Source organism: Fistularia commersonii, chromosome 29 (genome assembly GCF_037954325.1).
Source record: "Fistularia commersonii isolate RoL2024-O1a breed Wild chromosome 29, RoL_Fcom_v1.0, whole genome shotgun sequence".
Taxonomy (NCBI): Eukaryota; Metazoa; Chordata; class Actinopteri; order Syngnathiformes; family Fistulariidae; genus Fistularia; species Fistularia commersonii.
The window spans coordinates 5,281,688-5,308,475 of record NC_141312.1 but is presented as its reverse complement, the minus strand read 5'-3'; the positions used below and the strand labels follow the sequence as shown (position 1 = coordinate 5,308,475).

The window sequence follows — 26,788 nt, the reverse complement described above, 5'->3', positions numbered from 1 at the left end:
AAAATCAACTGATCCTGAGTCTCTGGCTACAGGGGCCACAAATCATGTGGCTAAGACAAAGTATCTGCAAACAGACTAGCAAAATGATTGATTCCACAGCTCTAAGTCTTAAATCAGAAAAGCACATTTGTTAAAGTATTGGTTACCGAGAGTGAGTTTTCTGAACGTGATGCCATGTTGGCTCTAGCTCAAGTCTATCGGCAGACGATCCTTAAAATGTTTTTACAGCCCGGTACGTCCGTGACATGTTGTGTGGAACCAACATTTTCTTTTTTTTAATTGAAGAAATCAGAGTGTGCTCTTGTTTTAAGTTGTTTTTTTTTTTCTCCATAATTTCTTTGGATAATGTTGGGTAAGCCAAATTTTTCAACTGTGCCAAATACTCACTTTTAATTAATTTTTTTCTGACACATTTCAGACACAGGGTAGAGCTATATCTGTGAATCAGAAGTCACATCGGCAATCACAGCAGCAATCCAAATGAAAAACACGTCATAAATGTCAATTCCATCATCATCCTTCATCTGATGGATAGAAATCTCTGCAAATATGCAACACTTTTGGAATATCAGAGATTTCTATCGCAGGTTGAAGAAGACAAAGTGTCCCAGTTGAATTGCATTAACTCTGGCTGGAAGGTTTTTACAGCAAAGCTGGAAACTGCAAGCATAACCATAATTTAACTTAAAGAGAAGCAATTCGACTGAGCAAAGCTTTATAGGCCATGTCAGGAAAAAAAAAACCTCAAGGCAAAATAGTCAAACCAGCAACTCTGCAGTCGAGGACTGTCAAATTAATAATTCAAGAATTTGAGCAGTGGATACTGGTGGTGTGGTGTTAACAGGCATGGTGTTATTCATGGTTTGGAAGTTAGAACATGCTCAGACACTAAAACAGGATGTGATTGAAGTACTTGCTTGAGTCACAGCGGGTCCTGATGTTTTGTCAAAGGAGTCCAGACGTTTACCATGTGAACTGTCACAGAGTTTCAACTTTATCACATAGATATAGCTGCGTGTTTTGTCAGACAGTACATACAGGTTTGAAAACATACAGGAGAAGCGATGCAAGCTTATCGCTCTTTGGTGACCCTTGATGACCTTGCCCGGCCACTAGTGTGCAGAAACACCTGGTGCTGTGAAATGCATTCATTTATTAACCGTACAGCTTATCCTGCGGTCGAGGTCTCGGGGCTGGAGCCTATCACGGCTGCCATTTGTCGAGAGCCGGGTTCATCCTGAATCGGTCGCCAGTCGGTCACGGGGCCACATATATATAGAAGACAAACCATTCACCGTCTCATTCACACATCTGGGCTGATTTGGGGTCTCCAATCGGCCTCCTGCATGTTTTTGGGCTGTGGAAATGCACGCAGAGAGCTGACAGCCATATTTTGTCTGTTGAATTGCAGCTGTCAAAAGTAGGTCACAAAAAAATGGAGAAAAAAAAAACATTTGGAATTCCTTTTTGACTGACTGGTTGACGCTTCAGGAACGAGTCGGTTCGGCTCAGCGCAACTTCGTCGCATCGCTTGTCTGAGGCTTCTGGGAAACTCACAAACGTCCGCTGTATGGAAGTTTTTCAGGGTTTAAAACACACATTATTCAGCAGCTCGAGCTGGAAGTTGGTCATGTGTTGAGGAGACAGAATATTTGCTTTCAGTTCTCCCCAATTAATTGTGTATTTGAAGAAGCAACACCTTGATCACGACTGGGTATTTTAGAGAACTTAGGTGTCCGGCATTGCACATATTCGACAGCATCTTCTTCCAAAGCCTGGAGATATCAGTATGGTACCTCAGTCACTTACCGATTTAAAAATCCGATTGCTTTGTGAGCGTGTAGGACTGGAGAACCAGCCTTTTTTGTTGTTTAGGGTGCTGGATTTTCAAATTTGGGACTTGGAAAAGAAAATCACACACACATCCGCTGCCCAATTAGGGATGGGTGCTGGATCAAAAAAAGTTGGACATTGTAAAGTTTTGAAAAAATCCATTTAATGCGGATGTGGATGTTCAAGGTCTTCAAATTTGTAAGACTTTGTAAAGTTTTGAAAAAAATCTGCACAGCAAAAATGCTCCAAAAAGAGAAATGATTTATATAACATATAACACAAAACATGCATGACATTTCGAGCAAAAAAATTGTCCCCTCTCAGATGCTGACCGGAGATATGTGTTCCACCTATCATTTGCGCGAAACATCATGCATGTGATAACAAGTGTTATATGTAAAATAAACCCTCTTTCCTTTTTGGAGCATTTTTTTTTGGTGTGTGGAATATTTTCAAAACTTTGTTTAACGAATTCAGGGACATTGAACAGCCACATCCGCATTGAATGTGTGAACCTCATTAGCACATCGGGTCTCACGGAACCACAAATTAAGTTGTTACCCACAGTTTGCTGAAGATAATATGGCTGTCGCTGCTATATCTGATTTTTGATTGATTGTTTGAGACGTGCAACGTCAGGGGAACACCAATGGACGGCGCACGGTTGTTGAACGGAGCAGTTATGGAGTTAGATGTGCTAAGTTTACCGTGCGTGGCAGACACCTTCTGGCTGTGAACAAGATGTCCTGTGTTGATAGCAGGGCAGGTGTTGCAACCATGGGAACCAAACTAGTCAGAAACTTGAAGATATACAGACATAGATTGGGATACTAGTAAAAGGGCCATGAGACAGTTCCCTGGTGGAATCGAGCTTATTTGGTACGGAGTCTGCTGGAGCAGAAAAGGCCTTTTTGATTGGACATGTGGTAGATTTTGACAGATTATCATTGGGATATACTTGTAAAAATGCCCACGGCTGCCCAGAGATTAGTTATCAGTAGATCAGGGCAGCGTCGGTTTCTGCAGCAGGTACGAACCCTGCTGCAGTGCCACGGACACGGCTGCTCGGCAGGAGGAGTCACTGGGAGAGCAGTGGGCTGCGTACTGCCAAAAGCCGCCTGCTGGTTTCTGTCTGGACTCGCTCTAAGGATGTGCAAAGACAGGCTCTTTATTTTCTCTTAATTCATCCTCGATGTATGGCGTAAAGATTGCGACTGTTATTGTTTAAGACCGAGACCGAGGAGCACACAAGCCGGGACTGAAATGGTTAGCGATGGCGATACAGCGTCCCCGAACATGAAAGACCCCAACTGTATCCCTGCAGGTTATTTGCAGCAAAGTCAGAGTGGGTGCAGTCGTCTCACAACAGGCGCCCGCCAGTGAGACAACATCATACATTACTAATAAGATCCTATTTGTATTGCACCTTTCAGGAAATTCGACTCAAACGGTTTTATGGAAAAATAGTGGTAATGTTGTTTCCATAAGTGTGCGATCACGCTAAATAATTCAAATGAGAATAGAACACCCCCCTGCGGAGAGACACAACCAGCTGGCTGTTGTGCTGCAATTTCAAGGTTTTGCAGAGAAGTTCTTATCCCGTTTTATGTGTTACACCTTGGTCTGTATGTACTCGAGCTTGGCCAAAATTCCAGAATTGCCAGTCCCGCGGAGAACTGGAATTCCAACCCCCGTGTCTAGTCTGGCACGGAACCGATAGCTACAAACGTCTCTTCAGCTCTTTTGCTTATATCGTAGAAAAGAAATCACACTGAACGCAGTGTAGAATACATCAGTCTCTCTGCTGATGTTGTCACCATTTATGCCATTTTGTGTATTTGTAATTATGTAGCAGGTTGTAAAAAAACAGCATAATGGTCTCCCACCTTCAGTGTTTTGAAGAGGTTTTTGCAAAACCACTTTTCAGATGTTACCTGTTGACCATTACTTGTTTTAATTGCTGTAGCCACACAGATGTAGTCTGAGAGTTCTTTTTAAATGATCCCCGTGGACGGGGCTTGGAGAATATTTGCTCTGCACCTGCATGAATGCTTCCCATTTGCTCTGGTTTTTACAATGGTCTCCGGGAAAACATCATCCAAGCCTATTAAAGTAGGATTAATCTTGCACAATTTATCTTAACTAAATCAGAAGTGTGTTTGGTTTGCAAAAACAAAGATGAGGTTGGTTTATTAATACTGAATGGCTGTGATATACACATTGCAAACACTGGGTTTTTGACTTTATCTACAATTAAGTTAGTATGATAACTGTAGAGATTGCACAGTCACTTTCTATTTTGTAAATATTCCATTCTTTGTGTTTCATTTCATTTTCTCTTAACTTTTATTCATATTCCTAAATCATGCTATTGTTGTGCCCCAACGGGCCACACATAACTCTTTGTAAGTGGAAGTCTACTTGGCAAGAAAGCTGTTTCTGATTGTTATTCCCCAAATCCACGCTAGAAGAGTCTTAATGTTTTCTGCAATAAGGCGGGCGGATGCATCGCTTATCAGCTGAATTAAATAGGATTGAGCGGTGTTTTCCAGGTCACTTCAAACACCATAGATACAAATTGATTTTTCTTCCTTTTGAAAATCTATTTCTCAGGAGGCGTCTGGCAGTAGTAATGACCAGCATGCAGCACGCTCTTAATCCTCACTGTCAGTCACAGTAGTCGGTCATATTGAGAAATAGGCCCAAAGAGACCAAATGCTCGGTATTTTTATACAGCACTTTTCTCTACTGAGGCCACGGTTGTTCTCTGCGATCGCCCCCCGGAAACACCGAAGCGGCCACACTTGGTTCGCCGCTTCTGCTGCGATTCGGTTTCCCTCACAGCACTTCACTCTGACCGACCACCATATCTGGATGCGATGCACCAGCGGTTTTGCGGGAATTCAACTCTGTCTTGCATATTTTACACTTTTACTCGATTCCCTTCAATTTTCGCTAAGCACTCCGAGGCTTCTCCGGGCTTAAGTTGAGCCCACAGTGAACCTTGTTGAAACATGTTATGGCGGCGAATGTGACGAGCGTTCTGTTAAGCCTCGAGTTTAAGTGAAATGGAGAGCTCAGAAAGTGTCTGATCATCCTTGTGTAACATTACATAAGGAACATAGCATGAAAGAATATTCTGACACTAAAAAGAAGCCAGTAATTTTGTTCCGCAAAAGTGTCAGAATTAGAAAACTTAACGCACATGGATGTTCATGCTATTTCTTAATGTCAGAGACCGTCATTGCATCAACGGAGAACATATGAATCTGGAAAACTCTTTATGTCTGAAACTATAAACTTCTTTTTCTTTCTTTCTTCTGTTTGGACTCTATATTGAAATAAGACTGAAACTGGATATCATCCTTGATTGGATGTAGGCCATAAAATCTTGCATTGAGGGGTCTTTTTTTTTTTTTTTTCCTCAATCACCATTAAGTTTAGTATGTCTATTCTCATCCCACATTTCAATTTCACTCCCAAGATCCTGTCTTTTTTTTTTCCCCCTCCATTTCTTTGCCCTTATTCAAATGTTTAATTCCATTAAGACATTATGGGGGACAGGAAAGTGCAGTGGAAAAGGTCGGCCTGTCCTGTTTGCCATGAGTTTTGCACTAAATTGAAAGTCAAGCAAATTAAGCGCTACACAAATGGCCTTAACATTGATAATCCTTGTTGGGCTAGTGGTTTGGATAATTGAATGTGTTACAAAGTGGTGGGTTGCTGACTGGGCGGTGCAATTCCGCTCCAAATTCACCCAGCGATATCCTAAACCCCGCTGAAGTAACATTGTTTAATATTGGGGGGGGGGGGGGGTTGACCTACTGCATAATTAGTGGAGGATTACAACAAATTTCCCTTCCTCCTGAATAGTTAGCCCTTCTTTCCGATTCATTTTATGCTAAATTAAGGACTGAAAGCTGTGCAAAAAAACCCAGCGGCGTTACTTTGTGAACTGAGCTGATTTTTTTTTTTTTTGTACGGACTGCAACCTTGCCGGCCGAAGGAGCCGGCCGGTCGGGCCGCTGGCGTCGGCCCAGCTTGTGTTTGTGTCTGACAAACGATGACACGGTGAGCTGACCACAGCACAGCTGTGTTTTTATTCTGGAGAATGTAATTAGGATTTCCTTTTTAATCTCGTATTAGTCCACTGTCTGCAGCCCATCCGCAGTTAAAACAGAATGTCCACTGTATAGTATTGATATTTCACTGCAGCCATTTAAGGCATTATAACCTAATGAGATCAACATCTCCCAACCCTAATGGGGTCTGTATCAGTTCAGTATTTCCATCCCTTTAGTCCATTACATTGCCTCATTTACATGTGGTGAAACAAATCGCTGTATGCAAAAGGCTCGCACACGGCCTGTGTTTTCGGTGTTTCACTATCACCGCTCTATAACCGCCTCTTCCTTCTTTCACTCAGGCAGCGAAGAGCTAAAGAGGATGGCTCACTCTAAAGCTCGAGCCGCAGACGGGAAGGTGACCTACCCTCCGGGGGTCAAGGAGATCTCTGACAAAATCTCGAAAGAAGAAATGGTCCGCAGGCTCAAGGTCAGTCCCTTTTCGGTCTCCCTGGACGCCATACAGGTCGCAAGGCGCCCTATAGGGTTTAGTCACTTTGCTCCTAACACAGTGTTATCGCTTCATCTTGGTCTCTAATTACAAGACAAGACATGTTGAGAGTTAAATAAAAAAATGCCAAAAAATGGTGGTGCACTCTGGTACAAAATCCTCATTAATTCAACTGCATTAATTTTATAGCCTGCATCTTACAAACCAGATGACATTAATATCACTAACTTTACAATGTACTACTGGTTCACATCCCCACTCATAGATCTAGTGTCCCTCCCCCAAACCACTTAACAATGACTGATTATTTTTTATTTTATTTTTTTTTATTTTTACCCTCCTGTGCATGCTTTAAAATCCCCCCCCCCCAATAAGTAAATCTTCAGACCCAACCACTAACACCCTGCTCCTGCATCTGTTAGATGGTTGTGAAAACCTTCATGGACATGGATCAGGACTCGGAGGAAGAGAAGGAGCTCTACCTGAACCTGGCTCTTCATCTCGCCTCGGACTTCTTTCTCAAGCACCCAGACAAGGATGTACGGCTGCTGGTTGCGTGCTGCCTGGCAGACATATTCAGGATTTATGCTCCGGAAGCGCCCTACACCTCCCCAGATAAACTCAAGGTACAGTCGCCGATGCTTCATCCTGCTCCGCCGGAGTCACCCATCACAAATTTAGATCTTCTTATGCCAACTTTTTAAATGAATTCTGTGCAATATTAGGCAAAACATGTCTTAGCTAAAGGAGTTTCCTGAAAAAAGTTCTTAATTCAACCTGGAAATTCCCTGCCTTGGCCTGCAAGCCTCATCCACAAAAGGCTAAACTCTTTGGATCACATAACTGAAAATAGTGCCGTATTGGTATCAGCTGACAGGCAGGCAAAAATAACATTGGATGAAGGTCTCTTTATGGCTGAGTCAACTCATAGTGCTTCCGATGCCGTTTTCCCGCCATGTTGACGAATGGAATTGGAACCAAGACCCTCCTTCCCCGGCAACCCGTGGCCCTCTTTCCGTCTCGTGCATTTATTTCTTGTTTGCAATTTGTGCTGCATCGTGTTCAGTTTGCCATCAGGGCCTTTTGGGTTAAAAACGGTCCGCTTCCTGTATCTTGAGGTGAGCCGTGTTTTTACAGAAATACAGACACTAACACGTCTGAGATGATTTTAGCACAGAGGGGGATCTGACCACTCTTTGTGGGTGGCACGTGATCGCAGCCTTGCAGCGGTGTCAGCGTCTTGCATCCACTCTGAGTGTCCCCTCATACTCTTGGTTGGGATGACAGTCGCCCGGCAACAGCACCTTGTGATTATTTCCATGTTGACGAAAAGCCAAATGCTACAAATGTCAATAATTTCATTTCTGCAGGAAGGGAAATAGTTGGAGGGCGTCAAACTTAACAAAGTGACCCCCACCACCTTCCTCTGTCTCGCTTACTGAATCCACCGAGCCATTCCAGATCATCTTTTTATTGCCAGTGTCGTACGTGTGCACGTGTTTGAACAAACCTGGGACTTGAATAAACCGCTCTCTCTTGTTTAAAGGTAATTGTAGCTTTTTCAGCAGCTCCCCCCCCCATCCCATCTCTCCTCAGTAATGGCTGCAGATGCTCTGAAACAAGATGGCATTTCCTAAACAAACAAAATGAAATTGTTCCAATAAAATGGATTAGATATCAACTCAGTCTCTCTGATGTTAACAACGTATCCGTGTTTCGCTGGCCATAAATCTCCCTTTCCGTGTCGCAGCCTTAATGCGACAACATATTCGCCCTTTGCAAATAAACGGATAACACCGTGTTTCCTCTCAACCGAGGCGGGGAAGTCCGCTTCCATCGCCGGCATGCACGTGAAGATGCATTGTCCAGCCGGTTAAAGCGGTCTGTACAGCGGGAGGCAGATGCCGCTTAACATCTTTTGGATTTTGCTGCCGCGCGTTTTGATTGTTTGGACAATGACAATTGCCAATGCATTTATTTCTCCTCATTTTTCACTTTCTTCCAGGACATTTTCATGTTCATCACCAGACAGCTAAAAGGGCTGGAGGACACCAAAAGTGCCCAGTTCAACAGATACTTCTACCTGCTCGAGGTGCGTGTGTGTGTGTGTGTGTGTATATGAGTCCGTTAATCCAATCTTAACTATCTAATCAGATTAGGTCTCGCTCTTTGCCATCTTCAAGCATCCCGCTCTGGGAAATACATGCAACAACATGTGTCCGCCATTTGTGCGAGGACACATGAAGTTACCGCGATTATTAGGATAATTGGCTCGCCACTGCAATCCAAACTATATTTTGATAATCGTCTCTTAAAATAAGGTTTTCCCCACTTGACTGGTTTGTTTATTTAAGCTCTCAATCGTCTTGCTCTCGCCCTCCTGCAATATTCATTTTGCCATGGATATGGAAAACAAACCCTGAAAACTGTCTTGAGTAAATAGACTGCTGTACAAATTGCCAACGCGGCTCGCTTTAATTAATTAAAGATAAATCAGACGTACCAAAATGACTTGATTCTGCGCGGCGTGCCTCTGCGCGACACTCGGCTCTGTCCTTGACTGTTCCCTCTTATTTTATTTTTTTTTTGTCTAGAACATAGCCTGGGTGAAGTCTTACAACATTTGCTTTGAGCTGGAAGACAGTAATGAGATCTTCACCCAGCTTTACAGAACACTCTTCCAGGTCATCAAGTAAGTCTCCGCGCATCCCCGCCCCTGCGGTGGACTGTGTGTGTGTGTGTGTGTGTGTGTGTTCATTTTCCCAGTGTTTTTTAACTTGTGTGTGGGCATATAGGGCATGTTTCCATTTGAATGTATTTTGGCTGCAACAGTCATCGCAGCTACAGTCCCACACAACCAAGGTATCTGCAGCTTCCACGCTGGAGCAGCACATTTCTGTCCTGATGTCTCTTTATCACCCCCACCCTCTTCCTCTATCTTTCCTCCAAACCCCTTTCTCTCTTTTCACTCCTGCTAAACACAACCTTGAGGGCTGAATTCTGCAGCACAGAATTTGGCACGTTGCCACTAGAACAAAATTTTGGTTGTGTGTGTGTGTGTGTGTGTATGCCAAGGTTGAGCAAGCACAATGGGGGGTTTTGTATAAGAGCAGAGAGAGCTCCACTTACTGTTTGAAATATTTGTAGGGAATTAGAAGGTATAGGTGTGTGTGTGTGTGTGGTTGTGCGTGTGTGCATGCGTGCGTGTCTGTGTGTGTGTGATTGACCTCCAGTCAATGGGGCGTAATGAGGCTAATAATGCCAGATGAGGATGAACACCCACCCACAGTGATCACCTTAACAATCTAAATGTTGCCTGTCTATTTCAAAAATTAGATAAATGAATAGAGATTCACCAAGTGAGACACATGAGTCTCGCCCCAATGCAGTCTTGCTCCCCAAAATAAATGTTGACCTTTTTTGTCGTCACCACATTTGGTCTTGAATTGATATTCAATTTCAACAGGTTCGAAAGGTGTTCTGCCTATTGTATCCATTGCTGTTAGAACATCACCATACGAGAGGGATGCCATGTCTGAATTTTTCCTTCTTTTTTTTTTTTTTCTTTTTTACACTTCTCGCCTTGTTTCCTTAGTAACGGCCACAACCAGAAGGTGCACATGCATATGGTGGATCTGATGAGCTCCATCATCTGCGAGGGAGACACTGTATCGCAGGAGCTGCTGGACACCGTTCTGGTCAACTTGGTGCCGGCACACAAGGTACTCATGCAAAATGTGTGTGTGTGTGTGTGTGTGTGTGTGTATGTGCTGGCTCTTGTGCACAAGCTCATGAAAACACAGCAGAGCTCACACAGAAGCAAGAAGTGGCTGAGGGAAAAAAAAAAAACGTGGTTCCCATTCACGGCAATTCAGTGAGACCCCTGCAGGTGTCAAGAAGTAATGCAGCTGAAAAGTTAGCATATGAGGCCTTTCTTCTGAGTGGAGAAACAAATCAGCAACCGCTTTTCATCTCGTATTGGTTTCCATTACGCATGTGAACTAATCCGCTGACCGATGTTCCTCTGCCTCCCTAGAACTTGAATAAACAAGCCTACGACCTGGCAAAGGCTCTGCTGAAAAGGACTGCTCAAGCAATTGAACCTTACATCACCAATGTAAGATAGAATCCCTCCATCACTCTTTGTTAATTTGAAAGTTGCTGTGCGGTGTGGAATGAGATATCGGGTTCGTGACTGCAGACGTTCATCTTGAACCCTCCTTCATGCTGCGGATACAGCGCAGTTTTAAGTTTGTGTGTCAGTTTTATAATACCATTAGTATTACTTTTAATGCCATTAATACAAACGTTCCCGCATCTCCGCGCCACTACTTGTCCTTACTAGCCGTTTGGAAAGCGCCTGATGCACAAGCTGCCAAGATACTTCAACCGGGGTCAGTTGTGCAAGAAGTGACTATTTAGTCACATTAGGCTGAGTAAATAAGAGCGTACATAAACTTCAATTTAATTGCAGTGACATACATTTGGCTGAAATGGAGAGAGAACAAGCCTTTATTCTTAGTCGGGCAAAAAAAAAAAATACGCCGTTTCCCCTTGGTGGATTTGGCCTGAGCGTCAGATGCCGTCAAATCCGCTTCACGGACAGAATTGTGCCGGCGTCTCACGGCGGACTGCCTTTCTCTCTCCGTTGGGCCGGACAGTTTTTCAACCAGGTGCTGATGCTGGGGAAGACGTCGGTCAGCGATCTGTCCGAACACGTTTTCGACCTCATCCTGGAGCTCTACAACATTGACAGCCACCTACTACTCTCTGTGCTGCCACAACTGGAGTTCAAACTCAAGGTATATAAACAGTGTTCTGCTTTTAATGTCCCCCCCCCCCCAGGCCATCTGTATTTTCTGCTTAAACGGAGCCTTTCATCCGTCATGTCATCAGTAAAGTTGTTGTTTTGCTTTGCGGCACAAATGACAAGGACACGCCGGCGCTGTTATCTCAGTGCATTTGAGCGTTTGCCGCAGCAAACCTTGTTTGTGTTTTCCCCCTCAACCACACATCCCGCCGAATCCAGAAATTCCCTCTCGCCTTTACCGACCAGAATTACACATTTTCACTCTCTCTGCAGGTTTGTTGATTCATATTGGAAAGACATAGCGGTCGGCCAGTCAGCATAATGTTGCCTCTGCAGTGTCTCATAAAGGCATCCGGCTGATGGATAACGTTCATTAAGTGTTCAGAGGGAGTGTAGATCACTGCTGTCTGCTCAAAATAATCGCTGCGATAAAAATCTCTCCCACAGTCTACACACTGTCCATTTCTCTCTCTCCCTTTCACTCCCTCGCTCGCGCCTTTTTCGTTTTTCCCTTACCTATATCTTGATCTCACCTTACTTTTTTCTGTGTTCCAACCGGTTCTCATCCACGGTCTCCCCTCCGCTCGCCGCCTTGCCCGTAACTCCCCTCAGATTTATGGCCGGGCTGCCGACTCCTCAACGGGTCCCGTGAACAATGCGGCGAGCGTGTTTCACACGTCAACAACTCGCTGCGTCCGTCCATTTAGCGCCGAACGAAATTCCGTGCCTTAATTCCTTTCTCTCTGCCGTGTCTCTGCAGAGCAATGATAATGATGAGAGGCTGCAGGTTGTCAAGCTGCTGGCTAAGATGTTCGGGGCAAAGGACTCTGAGTTGGCCGCACAGAACAAGCCGCTGTGGCAGTGCTACCTGGGGAGGTAGGTTGCACTGTTGTGGCCTGGATACAGATTAATTATAAAAATAAAAAAATAAATAAAAAAAGCGAGGCCTGAGATTAATTATAGGTTGAGCTTAAATAAGTGTGGTCAGGGGATTTTGTGTTTTGATTTTTGTTTTTTTTAATCATTTTGTTTTTGTTATTACAAAATTTATATTTGAAGGAACTTGTTTTTTTTTTTTTTTCTTCCTTTTTTCTAGCTCTGAATAATCCACCTACTCTTAGAAAGTGCCATACATTCTGCTGGTGCTTTTCAGAATGGGCTTTAAAAAACACTGAATTAAATCCTGACCACCAACCCCACTGTGATGGTTTGATCAAGTTTTCTTTCACTCCAATCTCATTTTTTTTTTTTTTTCGTCAACAGAGGTGGAGCTTAACAACCAATTCAAGTGTTGTTCATTCTGAAAGTGTCAATATGAGCTCGATTTTTAGAAAAGTGTGAAATTTCTTTTCAACTGTTATTAGGCTAGAGAGTTAATTTAATTTTTTAAACATTCTGACTTGGAGCGAGTGTTGTGCTGGTGTTACATTGAACAGACCTTCCAATCCGTCGCTTTTCACCCCCCTGCAGATTCAATGACATCCACGTGCCCATCAGGCTGGAGTGTGTAAAGTTTGCCAGCCACTGTCTCATGAACCACCCGGATCTGGCCAAAGACCTCACAGGTATATCATCCTGAAACCCAGTCACGCCCAGGCGGATAATACCCCAAACACAATGTGATGCTTAAACAAACTTCCCAACTCTGAACGACGTAACACTACTCAGCACGAGTAGCTCTTTAGACTGTTTTGTGATCTGGGCCTTGGGAATCACAAGCAACACAGCGAGAGATGAAGCTGCCTCTGCAAGTTTTATTTATCCTACAGTCAGACTTCTCATGTACACACTCATCGTAAGATGTGCGTTCATTCCCACCAACCGCAGTTTGTATGCGTCTTGCTCGCTCCCAATGATGCAAACGCTCGCATCATCGTGAAAGGACGCCTTGAACGTATGTAACTTAATCGCTGCATTTTTTATGTAAGGAAGGGATTATTAGTCTTTTTTTTTGAGGAAAAGGGATTTCACTTGCTGGGTTTCTCATTTTTCCTGGGTTTGGACCAGGCCGTCTGCAGCCGCCGTGGCAGATGTCATTTCCGCATTGTCACTCCTGAATCTAGAAAAATGAGATGGTACACAATCAATTTTGAGATACTGGATGTGCAGGTGTGACACTTTGCGCGTTCGTTTGTTTTTTTCCGTCCCTCCAGAATACCTGAGGGTGAGATCGCATGACCCCGAGGAAGCTATTCGTCATGATGTCATTGTCTCCATCGTCACGGCCGCAAAGAAAGACTTGATTCTGGTCAATGACGCCTTACTCAATTTTGTAAAGGAGAGGACTCTGGATAAGAGAGTAAGCAAGCTTTTTTTTTTATTTTTATCTTTTTGCTTCTTAACGCCTGTCGTGGTAATGTCATTAGCAAGCTTCCTCTTGCAACATCCCGTTTTTTTTTTGTTAGTCACAAAGGTGTCATTTAACCAGTTGTCATAATTTAAAACCGCTATCCCTTTTGTTTTGTTTGTTTTTTTTTTTTGCTGCTGTCCTTCATCTTTTGCCAAAGTGGCGTGTTCGCAAGGAGGCCATGATGGGCCTGGCATCCATCTACAGGAAGTACTCCCTTCAAGGGGAAGGAGGGAGGGAGGCCTCCAAACAGATTTCCTGGATCAAAGACAAGCTGCTCCATATCTACTACCAAAACAGCATCGACGACAGGTCTGTGCACACCTTCCCCCGTCTTATCTGTCAAAAACAGGTCCACATCAAAACAACTCGGGTGCCGGAAAAAAGAAATAGGCGCTCACTGCCCGAAGGAAGATTTTAAGCCGCGCCGATCGGACCGGTGGCATCCTTCTGTCACATCTCTACCATCGGCTCTACCGAAGCCGCGGTCCCCCGGGAGAAATCCCGCGGACGGCGCCGCACCGCTTTGTTGTGGAGATTGCGAGGGGAATGCAGACAGCTACATCATCCTCAGATGTGCACTGGCTGAGAGACCAACAAACTCATCCACGCGGTTTCTTATACGAACGATAAGCGAAGCTGGTGACTTCGTCTTGTTTTACCGCGGTTTGGCGAGAGTTTTCCGTTAGAATCAGGGCCACTTGACGTTTTTCAACCACATCTTTTCTTCCTAATACATCAGCTCATACACACAATGAGAATATTGATTTATTTATCGGCACCAGAATCACTTGAAGTCCACTGAGATTGACTTGCAAAATCAGAATTTCCTGCATTTTATTCTCTATTGAAATCAGATAAATGAAAGTTTAAAAGATAAAAATGGACAGGGCGATTTAAGTCATTTTAAATCACAACAAAATACAGTGCTGACGTGTTCGGCGGCAGCAGGCAGCACGAGGCACAGAGAGCTGACGGGAGAGTGGTCTGGAAACAGAAACATACAAAGCGCACGCATCTGACTTTTAGCCTGCCTCCATGCTCGTGTTTAATAGGCTGCTGGTGGAGCGGGTCTTTGCCCAGTACATGGTTCCTCACAACCTGGAAACCAGCGAGAGGATGAAGTGTCTCTACTACCTGTATGCCACCCTGGACACAAATGCAGTCAAGTAAGTGTGTTTCTTTGACACGCACAAAATGATGGGATTTAAATAAATACAGTGATCCCTCGCTATAAAGCGGTTTACTTTTCACGGTTTCGCTACTTCGCGGATTTGCGTCGTGCATTTTGTTCTGCATTCTGATTGGCCAAAAAGTCACCCCGCTTCTTCTCAATAACGTTGCAGGTTAATATGTACACGTACGTAAAACAGCTCGCCAAATTTACATTACGTACGTGCAAATTCTCTTGCAATTTCGAGTTTCTCTAAAACCCATAATGTTGACAAAACGCTCTGGACCGACAAAAGCACCTGCGGCAGGGCCCAAAAGGCAGCGGAAGATGCTATCTATCGCAGATAAAGTTAAACTTCTGGACATGCTAAGGGAAGGTAAAAGCTATGCGGCTGTAGGTCGGCATTATGGAATTAATGAATCTTACGTTCGTTCCATAAGGAAGGAAGAAAAAAACATAAGGACGACAGCAGCCATAAGTTTTAATAAGGATGCAAAAAGGGTTGCAACTGTCCGCATCAAGACCATGATAGGGATGGAGTCTGCATTAGCTCTGTGGTTAAATGATTGCAGGAAAAAAAAACATTACGTTGGATACAAACGTTATCTGCACAAAAGCGAGAATACTGTATCAAAACTATAAAATGGTTTGTTCTTTCTTTTCAATGTATAATAGAGTATTTAATTGTATAATAATTGTAAAAAAAAATAAAGGTTTCTACTTCACGGATTTTGCCTATCACGGGTTCTTTTTTGAACGTAACCCCCGCGTAAAACAAGGATATACTGTTAATAAAAATTATTTCTAATTGTGCGTTTTGTTGTTTTTTTTGTTGTTGTTGTTTTTTGTTTCTCCTGAACCTCGATGCCTTTTCAGAGCCCTGAACGAGATGTGGAAGTGCCAGAACCTGCTGCGGCATCACGTCAAAGACTTGCTCGACCTGATCAAGAAACCCAAGGTAACTGACTTGTGGCGCTCGGAAATCCTGGTCGGATGAATCGGCAACCCGCGTCTCACATCGGTCCCTCTGTTCTATTTCTGCAGTCGGAAACATCCAGCAAGGCCGTGTTCGCCAAAGTCATGGTGATCACAAGTAAGAAATCTTTACGAAACGAATCTTGGGATTAAGTCACGTGTAATCTGCTTCTTACCAGCGGCTAAAACGCAGCACACATCAAACGTGTACCTCGAATGGTCGTCGTGCCTAACGAAGTTTTCTGAAGCGCATGACGTCGCCGCCGCGGACTCTATTCTAAAATCTATTCCATGCACACATCAGCTTTTAATTTCGTGTCTCTAAGGGAACCTGCCAGATCCAGGCAAAGCTCAGGACTTTGTGAAGAAGTTGGCTCAAGTCCTGGAGGATGACGAGCGGATCAGAGATCAGTTGGAAACCTTGGTCAGCCCCACCTGCTCCTGCAAGCAGGCCGAAGTCTGCGTGGTGAGCATCCATTGTTTGTTTACTCCAGATGGGATCTCAAAGTCCCGAGTAACTGGACGGCAGCTTCTTTTACGAGGTACTTTGGTTTTATCATCAATAAATCAGCATTTTAAGCAGGGAGTAATCTAGGAGTAATCCTGTGGTAACAGATCTCCTCAAGACAAGAGTATAGAGTTTCCCTCACATCTTCTGTGCATCATCTGGTCAGAAGGCTGCCAAATAGTTAGTCATCCACTTTAGCATTTCAGACTTTTTTTTTCTCTTTCTTTTTATCCATCTGAAAACATGATACTATTGAATCAACAAAGAGTGCAGTCATTCCGTAATCAAGATGTGTGTGTGTGTGTGTGTGTGGGAGAGAGATGGGTTGACTCACTGATGTAGAGATCATTTGCAGCATTTACCGCACACATGGAGATCTTTAATATACTTTTTTTTTTTTTTTCATTAATTTTTATATATATAGGTGTGTGTATCTATGCTTGCACACCGTTGCTTTTTGAGAGAGTCCTGTCTGAATGGTCTATTCTATTCACTCTCAGTATGAGAAATTGTCACAGTGCACAGACACTCCCACCCCGACCACTCGGAAACTGCACAGTCCCATCTGTAGTCAACCTTTTGATTTAACCCCGATGCCACGGCTGCGTGCAGGAAACGCCGTCGAATCAATGAATTTGTAAAGCACATAATCAGCCCGATTGATGGAAGGGATGTGATTGAATGCACTTTCGCTGACTGAAAAATAAGAGATCAATCCCGCTGCTTTTCCCGTGACGAGTTAAAATTCATGCTGCCGGAACTGTGGGATGGAGTAACAGGTGGAGCACGGCTCGTCTGGGAAAACTGCAGTTTATCCGCCTTGGTTGTACTGCGGGTGGATAAAAAGCTGTACTGTGTTACTTAATATACGAGGAGGGTGGCAGTTCACAGAGTTCACTGAGCAGGATTAGAAATTGTCATTTAACTCTTCAAAATAGTACGGTCTCTTCCAGAGCTTTATTTATCTTGCAGCGCGTGTCTTGTTTTTGTTTTTTAACGCGATACAACATTTATTCCCTCGACAGAGAGACATCACTAAAAAACTCGGCAGCCCCAAACAACCCAGCAACCCGTTCCTGGAGATGGTCAAGTTCCTGCTGGAGAGAATCGCTCCTGTACACATTGACACAGAATCCATCAGGTAGCGGAATGTGTGTGTATATGTGTGTGTTTGTGTCGGGGAAGCGCTTGAATCGAGGCAAAATATTTGGCCATTCTTTGACCGCGCCACTTTTTCTTTCCTGTCGTTCTAGTGCTTTAATCAAACAGGTGAACAAATCCATCGATGGAACAGCTGATGACGAGGAGGAGGGCGTTCCCACCGAAGGCGCCATCAGAGCAGGGCTGGAACTGCTTAAGGTAAAGCCTCTCAAAACAAGGCGAGCCCCGGGGATGAATCCCGATCTCTGATCAAATTGTCTCATTTTGAGAGAAAGCCTACAATGATATCGTCAATGGAACGGCTTGAAACGATGCGATCATTTATAATCAGGGGATGCCTTTGCGCTTTCCGATCGTTGCTGCCCGTTGCTCTTGCCGTCTTTTAGTTAAATGTGTGAAACAACAAGGAAACTGCTCACGACTATCATTGGCAGTATTGCAGAGTGACATCAGACTGCAAACCGAATGAAATCAAATTTTCATCAACAGATCCTTTTTTTTTTTTTTTGAAAGAATTTAGAACTGTATGCTTGTACGAGGCATTATGTGGCTGTGTGACCCTCGATCTGTCGCTCCTCGCAGGTTTTGTCATTCACACACCCGGTGTCGTTCCACTCCGCAGAGACGTTTGAGTCTCTGCTGGGTTGTCTGAAGATGGACGATGAGAAGGTGGCGGAGGCGGCGCTGCAGATCTTTAAGAACACAGGGAGCAAGATGGAGGAGAGTTTCCCTCACATCAAATCGTACGTTTCATCGCCGGATGCCTGCATTGTTTTCTCTGCTCAAGCGCTCCGCATTCATCGTGAATATATAGATGTGTAAATCCATCTCGAGTTGTTTGAGTGCAGAAACCGTAATATGGGCTCTTGGACTTGAGGGAGTACTTCCTGATGGGTTTCAATGTTCGTCTCCGTCCTGCTCCCTCTAGTGTTCTGCTGCCGGTACTGCAGGCCAAAGCAAAGCGAGGCCCTCCTCGCCAAGCCAAGTATGCGATCCATTGTATCAACGCCATGTTTACTAACAGAGACACGCACTTCGCCCAGATTTTCGAGGTCAGCCGTCTTTGAGATGTTTTTATTCACGACCATCGTGAGCGTTCGCACGCCTCACCGAGCGTTTGTATTTCTCCAGCCTCTGCATAAAGGCCTCGACCCCGCCAACCTGGAGCAGCTGATCACCCCGCTCACCACCCTGGGCCACCTGGCGCAGCTCGCACCCGAACAGTTTGCCGCACCACTCAAATCCCTCGTGGCCAACTTCATAGTGAAGGACCTGCTCATGAACGACAGGGTACGCTTGTCACACGCTCACGTCGGCGCCGTATACAGGCCAAGATCTCAACGAAGAGAAAATCTATTTCTTGAGATAATGATTTTAGTTCTTGTCCTTTCCTCCTTTATTAAACATATTGAATATAGATCCAAATTACAGCATTGTTCTGTTTTTTTGTCTTCAGATGTGAGTTTAAAAGTTTTGTTGTTGTCCAATAGATCCCAGGGAAGAAGACAACCAAACTTTGGGTTCCTGATGATGAAGTTTCTCCAGAGACTCTTGCCAAGGTCGAAACAAAAACCTGCATTTTTTTCATATTTCTCCCGAGACTTATTTCAGAGACGGCCGACGACCCTCGCTGCTCTGCCCGATTACCACGATTCACAGACACTCCTTTGACCTTTGACCCACAGATTCAGGGAATCAAGCTGATGGTGAGGTGGCTACTCGGAGTGAAGAACAACCAAAGCAAATCGGGCAACTCCACCCTGAGGATGCTGACGGCGATTCTGCACAGCGACGGAGACCTAACGGAGCAGGGCAGGATGGGGTAAAAAATAAAATGTTTTAAAAAAAAAACCTGTACTTTTTCTTTTGTAAACACAAAACAAGGCAAGTGGGGCTAAAGTACTTATTACTCATCGCACCTTTTTCCCCTCTTCCAGGAAACCAGATATGTCCAGGCTTCGGCTGGCGGCAGCGTGCGCCCTGCTAAAGCTGGCACAAGAGCCCTGTTACCATGAAATCATCACACTGGAGCAATATCAGCTGTGCGCCCTCGTCATCAACGTGAGAGCCGAGACACGTTCGAGTTCTTACTCGGGGAAAAAAAAAAACGCCGCTCTATTCCAATTTCATCCTTGCGATTTTTGTCTGGTTCCACCTGCCTAATCAAAAGTATTCTCTCCGCTTCGTCTCCGCTCTCCAGGACGAGTGCTACCAGGTGCGGCAGTGCTTTTCCCAGAAGCTCCACCGAGGCTTGTGCCGCCTCCGCCTCCCCCTGGAATACATGGCGGTGTTCGCCTTGTGCGCGAAGGATCCGGTGAAAGAGAGGAGGGCTCACGCGCGCCAGTGCCTGGTGAAAAACGTCAACATACGCCGGGAGTACCTCAAACAGCACGCCGCCATCAGCGGTAAAGAAGCCACCATCAAATTCGTCGCCAGCAAATCAAGCTTTCCATTCTGCAGGTTGATGACATGTGTGTGTGTGTGTGTGTGTGCGCGCGTGTGTCGACAGACAAGCTATTCTCTCTGCTGCCAGAGTATGTGGTGCCCTACACCATACACCTACTGGCCCACGACCCAGATTACGTCAAAGTGCAGGACATCGAGCAGCTCAAGGACATTAAAGAGTAAGTGGTGATCGCGGTAATTGCCCGCGACGGCGGTCCAGTGTTCAAGAAATATCAACGATTTAAAGCCGTATTCATTCCGCTCTCGCCCCTCCCCGTCCTCTTCAGGGCCCTCTGGTTCGTGCTGGAGATCATCATGGCCAAGAACGAGAATAACAGTCACGCCTTCATCAGGAAAATGGTGGAAAACGTCAAGCAGACAAAAGACGCCCAGGCCCCCAACGACGCCAAAACGAACGAGGTAGAGAAAAATCTCTCGTCCCGTCTTCTGATGCCCCGAATCAGAATCTGTCGCTGAGCGAGACGTCCTCCCCTCCTCTCTGCAGAAGCTGTACACGGTATGCGACGTTGCCATGCACATCATCATGTCGAAGAGCACCACCTACAGCCTGGAGTCGCCGAAAGATCCCGTGCTGCCCTCCAGCTTCTTCACCAAACCAGACAAGGTGGGCACATACCAACGCCTCTCCGGGAGATTCTTCCTTTCCATCTGCGAAATTCTACACTTCATGTAAAGAATTGATCAATAGCTTAGCAGGAAAACCTATCTGCGGAGAATTTGCGACGAGTGCTCTGTGGTTTGTCGCTCGTATCTCTTGATGTACTTAAAGTACTCTAAGAGTTACAGTGCGTCCTGGACAAGCTGCCTAAGGGAAACAGAGCAGATCTATTTCTTCTAGTCCTGGAAAACGTGGTTGAAATGCTGCCTGTGGAAATTTAATTTTCGCTAAAGAACTTGGGTTTATTTTTTATTAAACCTTTTTATTTAAAATAAAAACCCAAACTCCCTACAAGTGACTATCGGTTTAAAACGACTTGAATTATACACATGGGCTGAAGCGTCACCGAAAACGTACGTAGAATGACTTGGCTGGTTGGCACTTTGTTCCCCGGGTCCGCCTGTCTGCAGCGAACCCTGTCCTCAGGCAAGACACCGAATCTCGAGTTGCCGCTGATTTAAAGAAGCTGATTTAAGAAGCTGATTTAAAAAAAAAAAAGTAAATAAAAAAAAATTGTCAGTCTTTCCTGAAAATTGGGAAGTTTTTCTAAACAAAAATGCAACATGAAATTATTTTTTAGAATATCTCACAAAAATAATTTAATAAAAGAAATGATTAATGAAAAGTAAGGATTTCACTGAAATGAGCCTTTTTAAGCCAAAGAGAATCTTCTTCCTGGTATTTTTCTGTCTCCTGTTATCATACAAACAAACTCACGCACGCTTTCATCCTGTTGCAGAATTTCAACAACACAAAGAATTACCTCCCGCCAGAGATGAAGGCGTTTTTCACGCCCGGGAAGGTGAGCGTGACGCAAAGCTCGTAAATGTCAAGATTTGGTTCTATTTTATTGCGACATATTATTATAATAATCCCCCTCACTCCCAACTCTTCACCACCCATCGCTCCTTTTCCCCCCAAAGCCTAAGTCCGCCAACGTCCTGGGCGCGGTGAACAAGCCGCTGTCCACGGCGGGGAAGCAGCTCCAGAGCAAAGCGTCACGCATGGAAACGGCCAGCAACGACGACTCCTCGTCCAACCCGGGCTCCCCGCAGCGGAGCAAGGCCAGGTAAGCGGAGCGGCCCGACGAGACGCTCGCCGAGCTCAGGTGTCTCGGCTTCGCCCCGGATTACATTTGCTCTAATTTATGGACGGCCGCAAAGAGCGGACGTTCATCCCCTGGCACCGTTTTGAATATGTCAACGGGGCGAACGTCGACGACTTTTATCCGATTTCCTCGGACGTCTCATCCCGATAATGCGTTTACGCTGTTTTTCCAGACACGACAGCACGGAGATGGATCACAGCGAAAACGAGGACTTCAGTCTAAAGCGAGCGGACAGCACCGACAAGGTTTGAAAGCACCTCTCATCTCCGGTCGTGTTTGCCGAGGGACGGGAGATTACAAATCATTACAAATTATATATCTGTATTAGAGGTTCTTTTTAACAAGAAAGCTTGTAGGAAGATCATCTTTTCTAACATCCGGTTTCCACAGGTGTGCACATCAATAACACAATGTACTGCGTTGCCGTCTTTGCTCTTCCTGCCTGCTCGGCCCGCCGGGCTCGCGGCAACCTGGCTGTCCCTCACATAGACGGTCTTATTGGCAAACTTTAATTCCAGGAATTCGGCATCAGACCCTTTTTATCTGCTTTTACAGCTCCAGTCGTCCGTTGGGGAATCATCCCGTTCCTTTTTTTGACTTCCTCAATTATGAACTGGATTAGAAATCCAGTTCTCTCCTTCCCCACACGGAGGAACCCGTCCTCCGTACTCACCCGTGTGAGGAGGACCCGGGGGCTTCTCCCGGCCGCAGCCGGAGGCCCCGTTGCCAGGATCCCAGTGAAGTGTGGCAACGGCGATCCGGTCATAAACTCCTCGCGCCGTTGGCTTTGGATCCTCCTGTGCAAACACGGGCCGGCTTTTAGATCGGACACACTTGCTTTATAAAACGTCGGCGTCTAGTCTGATGTGTGTTTTGTTTGAGAACACCCCCCCCCCCCTTTTGAAAAACAAAGCATTGTTGGAGTCAGAGTGTTGACTAAAGTGGAACCTTGACTCGCGAGTGCATCGACTTACGAGTTGAACATGAGCGAGGTAGGCATGTTGTCGACTTGTCCGTGAAGAGATGGACGGATTGTTGATGGAGAGATACCATGATGGAGAGCATCATCTGTGAGAAGGCCGGGCACATTTACTGGGATTTGGTGTAGCAGACGAGGCATAGCAAGACTCATTCAAAGCCGGTTGGGGATGGTTTCATCATTTTTAAAAAGAGGATTTGGTCGGCGGCTAATTTCATTTTAGCAGTAAAGTACAGCATAGTGTGCAAGTTACATTTAGAATTCCATTGTAGCATTGAGATTGTAGCAAGTAAGTTAAGTTCAGCCATAGAGGATAAAATGAAAAACCAGCATTTTCATCCAATCTTCAGGCTAAATACACTTAATAAAAACAATCAATCTCATTTTTTTTATAGTTTAATTGCTTTTTTTTTAAAGTGCATTTTTTGGAATGGCCCAATAGCAATTCAATTCATTCCAATGGGGAAATTTAACTGATATTCGAGCAAATTGAGTTATGAGCTCGGTCACAGAACAATTCAACTCGTAAGTCAAGGTATTGCTGTAGTCGGTTAATACACATGGGTTGGCTTGTTCCTCTCATGGTGAGGAATCGCAGTTTTTAGCTGTTTGACGTGACAACATGCATGAAGACGCGCAGGAATGGCCTCTTAGTTCCCGGGTGCCGCCTGACCCTCAACTTTCTGTTCCTTCCTGCAGGACAACGAAAAGCCCCGCGGGCGCAAACGCGGCGTGGCCTCGAGCGAAGACCTGGACAGCAAACCCAAGCGCGGACGCAAGAAGGCGGCCGCCAACGTCGCCGCGGTGACTGAGTCCGAGGACCCGTGGGACGAAGACAACAGGCCGGAGGACGAACAGAACAGCCCGCCGAAAAAGGGCCGAAGGGGCCGGCCCCCCAAGGCCGCAACCCCGGGCCAGGACACGCCTTCCAAAGGGAAGAGGGGGCGCAAGAAGGCGGCGCCCCCTCCGGAGGACGAGGAGGAGGAGGAGGAAGAAGAGGAGGAGAGGGTAGAGGAGGAGGTGGAAGATGAGGAGGAGGAGGACGACATAAGCAGTGAAAACATGGAGGTGAAGACCAAAGGTGGACGGCAGGCCCGGGCGCCGCGACGATCGCAAGGGTAGGAAGTGAACTTTGTCTGTTTTGGATTTTGTTTTTTTTTTCTTTTAAAGTAGTTTCTACTTACCCGTTTGCCGTTTGAGCTTTAACACCCAACGCCTCCTCGCTCCTCTTCCTCGTCCTCCAGCTCAGACTTGGCAGAGTCCACGCCGCAGAAGAGACGAGGGCGTCCACCCAAGTCAGCTCAGCCTCCTGCCAAGAAACCAGCGTAAGATGCTCGCTCACCTCACCTCATCCCTCCGCCTTCATCACCGCAGACACGAGCGCAGTGATTGCGTTTGGAAGCCCGTGGCCTCCCAGACTCTAAAATGAAAACCTCCGCTAGGCTGCTTTTAACCTTTAATTGCAAAGTACACACACGGGATGCGGAGGTTTATTGTGGACAAGCAAATTCCCTCCTCGGGCCATTTGTCAAGCTAATTAGCATTTAGATTCATTTTTCTTTAATGAGGTGAATGCGTCGCCTGGACGCTCCCACAAATGCTTTTATTTATGTCACTACGAGACGGTTCAGTCCGCCGCCCCGAAGCACACAAAAAACTTAAGGCGCTTTTTTTTAATACCTATTGACATTTCTCATAATTTACCTGGATTAGCGTTTCTGCCTCACAGTGGGGTAAGGCTTTGATTCCGACGGACGGACGGAGGGGGGGACTTTCTGCGTCGAGTCTCCATGTTCTCCCCGTGTCGTCATCTCTTTTCCTCTCACAGTCCAGAAATATGCAGTAGACCCCCGAATTGTCCTGACGCGTGAATGAGTGAATGGTTGTATGTCTACACGAGGAGCAAACGGTTGTCGTTCCTTATGTGACGCGAGTGAGAAAGTGAGTGGTTGAAAGTCTCCATGTCATGTACTGTATTTTCCGCACTATAAGGCGCATCTGCTTATGAATGAATGGCCTGTTTTAAAACTGTTTTCATATATAGGGCGCACCGTATTCTAAGGTGCGTAGAATAGAAACTACAGAAGTGGCTGGGGTTGCGTTATGCATCCACTAGCTGAAGCTGCGCTAATGGGAATGCCAACAAAACAGTCAGATAAGTCAGTCAGTCAAACGTCACTAATAGAATACAAACCAACGTTCTGACAACTCCGTTCACTCCCAACACAAGTCAGTGCATTCACAATACGGTAACGTACGTACCGGGTGCTCTTCCCGGTATTTGCGCCGCCTTTCCAACTCCATTTGTCACCGCTCAGAGTTTTTCATAAAAAAGCACCAAGAAGGACCGCCTCTAAATTCATTGATGTTCATGTCGCTAGCTAGCGCTGTCACCTTCATTCCAATAGTGACTAGAGACTCTTCTTCTTGCTGCTCTCTGTTCGACAACCCACTGTTCGAGTTTGTCCTCCAGCTGTTGCCATCTTGCTTTGTTTCCTCGGAAACTCTTTCTAGTCTTCTTTACTTCCTCCACTTCCGTACCATTGATTCATTAATGTTGAATTCTCTCGCTGCTGTTCTATTCCCATGTTCTACTGTGTGACCGGTCACCCTTGAGTTTGAACTCTGCGTCGTACGCGTGTCTCTTGAAAGGTGCCATTTTGGGGTCTTTATACACACACAAGTGGTGTGGGACTGGAATTCCCCTTTCCGTTTTTAACCGCTGCTACTTCAGCGACACCCCCTGACTACTGTAGCCATAATTAACCAATATTGATCCATATATAAGGCGCATTGTCGATTTTTGAGAAAATTAAAGGCTTTAGGTGCGCCATATAGTGCGGAAAATACGGGAAAAGAAAGGGTGAATGGCATCTATATAACATCTGGATAGGCGGTTTGGAGAATGAATGAATGAATGTGTGATCCTTTGTCTTCGGTTCCTGGTGAGCTAAAAATGTTTCCTCTGCCCGTGTTGTTCTTTCCCCCAGTCGCGGACGATCAAGGGCAGCTGCCGCTAAAGATGACTCTGAAGAGGAAGAGGAGGAGGAGGAAGAGCAGGAGGATGAGCCAACACCAAAGGTAACCAATGGATTGGGGACACAGTTTCTGACATGCAATGTGAGGGTGATCGTATTGCAGACTGATTTTTCTCTCTCTCCTTTTTCTTGTCTTTTTTTTTTTTTTTTTTTGTCTCTCTTCCAATCATTCAGGGTCGCAAGAAGGCAGCCGGGCGGAGAAGATGAGCTGCAAACAACGGGAGGACGAAGGAGAATGGCGACGCTACTTTTAAAATCGAAGAGTGACGTAGGAAAGAAAACATGGACATGAACTTTTTAAACTTTTCATACCCTGACGCTCCTACTGTTACACACCAACTCACTCACACACACACACAGACACACACATTCACAAACACACACACATGCGCACTACATCAGTTCATTGGTATTATCCGCTGTGGGTCGTTGTATTGTGTTGCATTGTGATGACGTCTCACCGCAAGAAATAGAAATAATTTTAACAGGAAAAAACAAACAAACAAACAAAGCAAAAAAAAAAAATAGCTCACTTGTAAATAGTCTCTTCTGTCCGTTTCATGTTCTGTTGTCGTGTTCGACGCTGACTGGGGGGATGCCGTCAAGCCCAAACCCGCCGATACTATTAAAGTGCTCCCATAAAGCAATATCGCTTTTTCACTCTCCCTTCTTTGTTTTTCCTTCGTCTCACTTCTAAAACCGAAAAGAGATTGACCTTTCCCGTGATGCCTGTCATGTCTTGTTACTTTTAAAGTTTTGTTTACAGCTCTGTACATTAAACCCCCCCCTTTTTTTTTTACCAGAAAATTGAAAAAATTAAAAAAAAAAAAAAAAAAGGATTCAAACCTGTTCAAATGTAGAGTTGCTTCTAAGGGATAAAGAAAAGAAGAAAAAAAAAGTCTGTAGTGCGTGTTTCATTTTTAGGTTTGTACTAACTGGTAGAGGGGCCGCGCTCCCACTGTTTGTCACTGCTGATGAACTTGGCTTCACATCCACCCAGTCAGATCCGCAGTTGTATCAATATAATTCTCTATAAAATCTGACGTGGTTCTTTCTCTTTATTTCACCCCCGCCTGGATTGAGCTGTCCCACCTGTGCTTGTCCACGTAACATCCGTGAAGCGTTCAGACGCCGCACCAGGGAGTCAGAAATTCGG

At 45.2% G+C, this 26,788-nt stretch overlaps 1 protein-coding gene across 1 annotated transcript in view; it reads left to right on the top strand.

Annotated features, from left to right (window-relative positions):
* Window positions 1–26,530, top strand: part of pds5b (PDS5 cohesin associated factor B) — a 33,377-nt gene extending 6,847 nt beyond the window's left edge. Inside the window, exons 2-35 of the mRNA XM_086176702.1 lie at window positions 6,260–6,387; window positions 6,831–7,034; window positions 8,414–8,500; window positions 9,003–9,100; window positions 10,004–10,130; window positions 10,445–10,525; window positions 11,070–11,210; window positions 11,979–12,094; window positions 12,689–12,783; window positions 13,372–13,517; window positions 13,726–13,877; window positions 14,621–14,734; window positions 15,616–15,697; window positions 15,784–15,832; window positions 16,041–16,180; window positions 17,248–17,363; window positions 17,476–17,581; window positions 17,966–18,126; window positions 18,312–18,435; window positions 18,515–18,673; window positions 18,874–18,942; window positions 19,069–19,205; window positions 19,321–19,444; window positions 19,584–19,788; window positions 19,893–20,007; window positions 20,116–20,248; window positions 20,334–20,453; window positions 21,247–21,309; window positions 21,431–21,576; window positions 21,788–21,860; window positions 23,294–23,712; window positions 23,839–23,919; window positions 25,585–25,675; window positions 25,807–26,530. Coding sequence (XP_086032828.1) covers window positions 6,280–6,387; window positions 6,831–7,034; window positions 8,414–8,500; window positions 9,003–9,100; window positions 10,004–10,130; window positions 10,445–10,525; window positions 11,070–11,210; window positions 11,979–12,094; window positions 12,689–12,783; window positions 13,372–13,517; window positions 13,726–13,877; window positions 14,621–14,734; window positions 15,616–15,697; window positions 15,784–15,832; window positions 16,041–16,180; window positions 17,248–17,363; window positions 17,476–17,581; window positions 17,966–18,126; window positions 18,312–18,435; window positions 18,515–18,673; window positions 18,874–18,942; window positions 19,069–19,205; window positions 19,321–19,444; window positions 19,584–19,788; window positions 19,893–20,007; window positions 20,116–20,248; window positions 20,334–20,453; window positions 21,247–21,309; window positions 21,431–21,576; window positions 21,788–21,860; window positions 23,294–23,712; window positions 23,839–23,919; window positions 25,585–25,675; window positions 25,807–25,839 — 4,215 coding nt within the window. The 5' untranslated portion in view covers window positions 6,260–6,279 and the 3' untranslated portion in view covers window positions 25,840–26,530. The remainder of the gene's footprint in view (window positions 1–6,259; window positions 6,388–6,830; window positions 7,035–8,413; window positions 8,501–9,002; window positions 9,101–10,003; window positions 10,131–10,444; window positions 10,526–11,069; window positions 11,211–11,978; window positions 12,095–12,688; window positions 12,784–13,371; window positions 13,518–13,725; window positions 13,878–14,620; window positions 14,735–15,615; window positions 15,698–15,783; window positions 15,833–16,040; window positions 16,181–17,247; window positions 17,364–17,475; window positions 17,582–17,965; window positions 18,127–18,311; window positions 18,436–18,514; window positions 18,674–18,873; window positions 18,943–19,068; window positions 19,206–19,320; window positions 19,445–19,583; window positions 19,789–19,892; window positions 20,008–20,115; window positions 20,249–20,333; window positions 20,454–21,246; window positions 21,310–21,430; window positions 21,577–21,787; window positions 21,861–23,293; window positions 23,713–23,838; window positions 23,920–25,584; window positions 25,676–25,806) is intronic.
* Window positions 26,531–26,788: the final 258 nt, after the last annotated feature.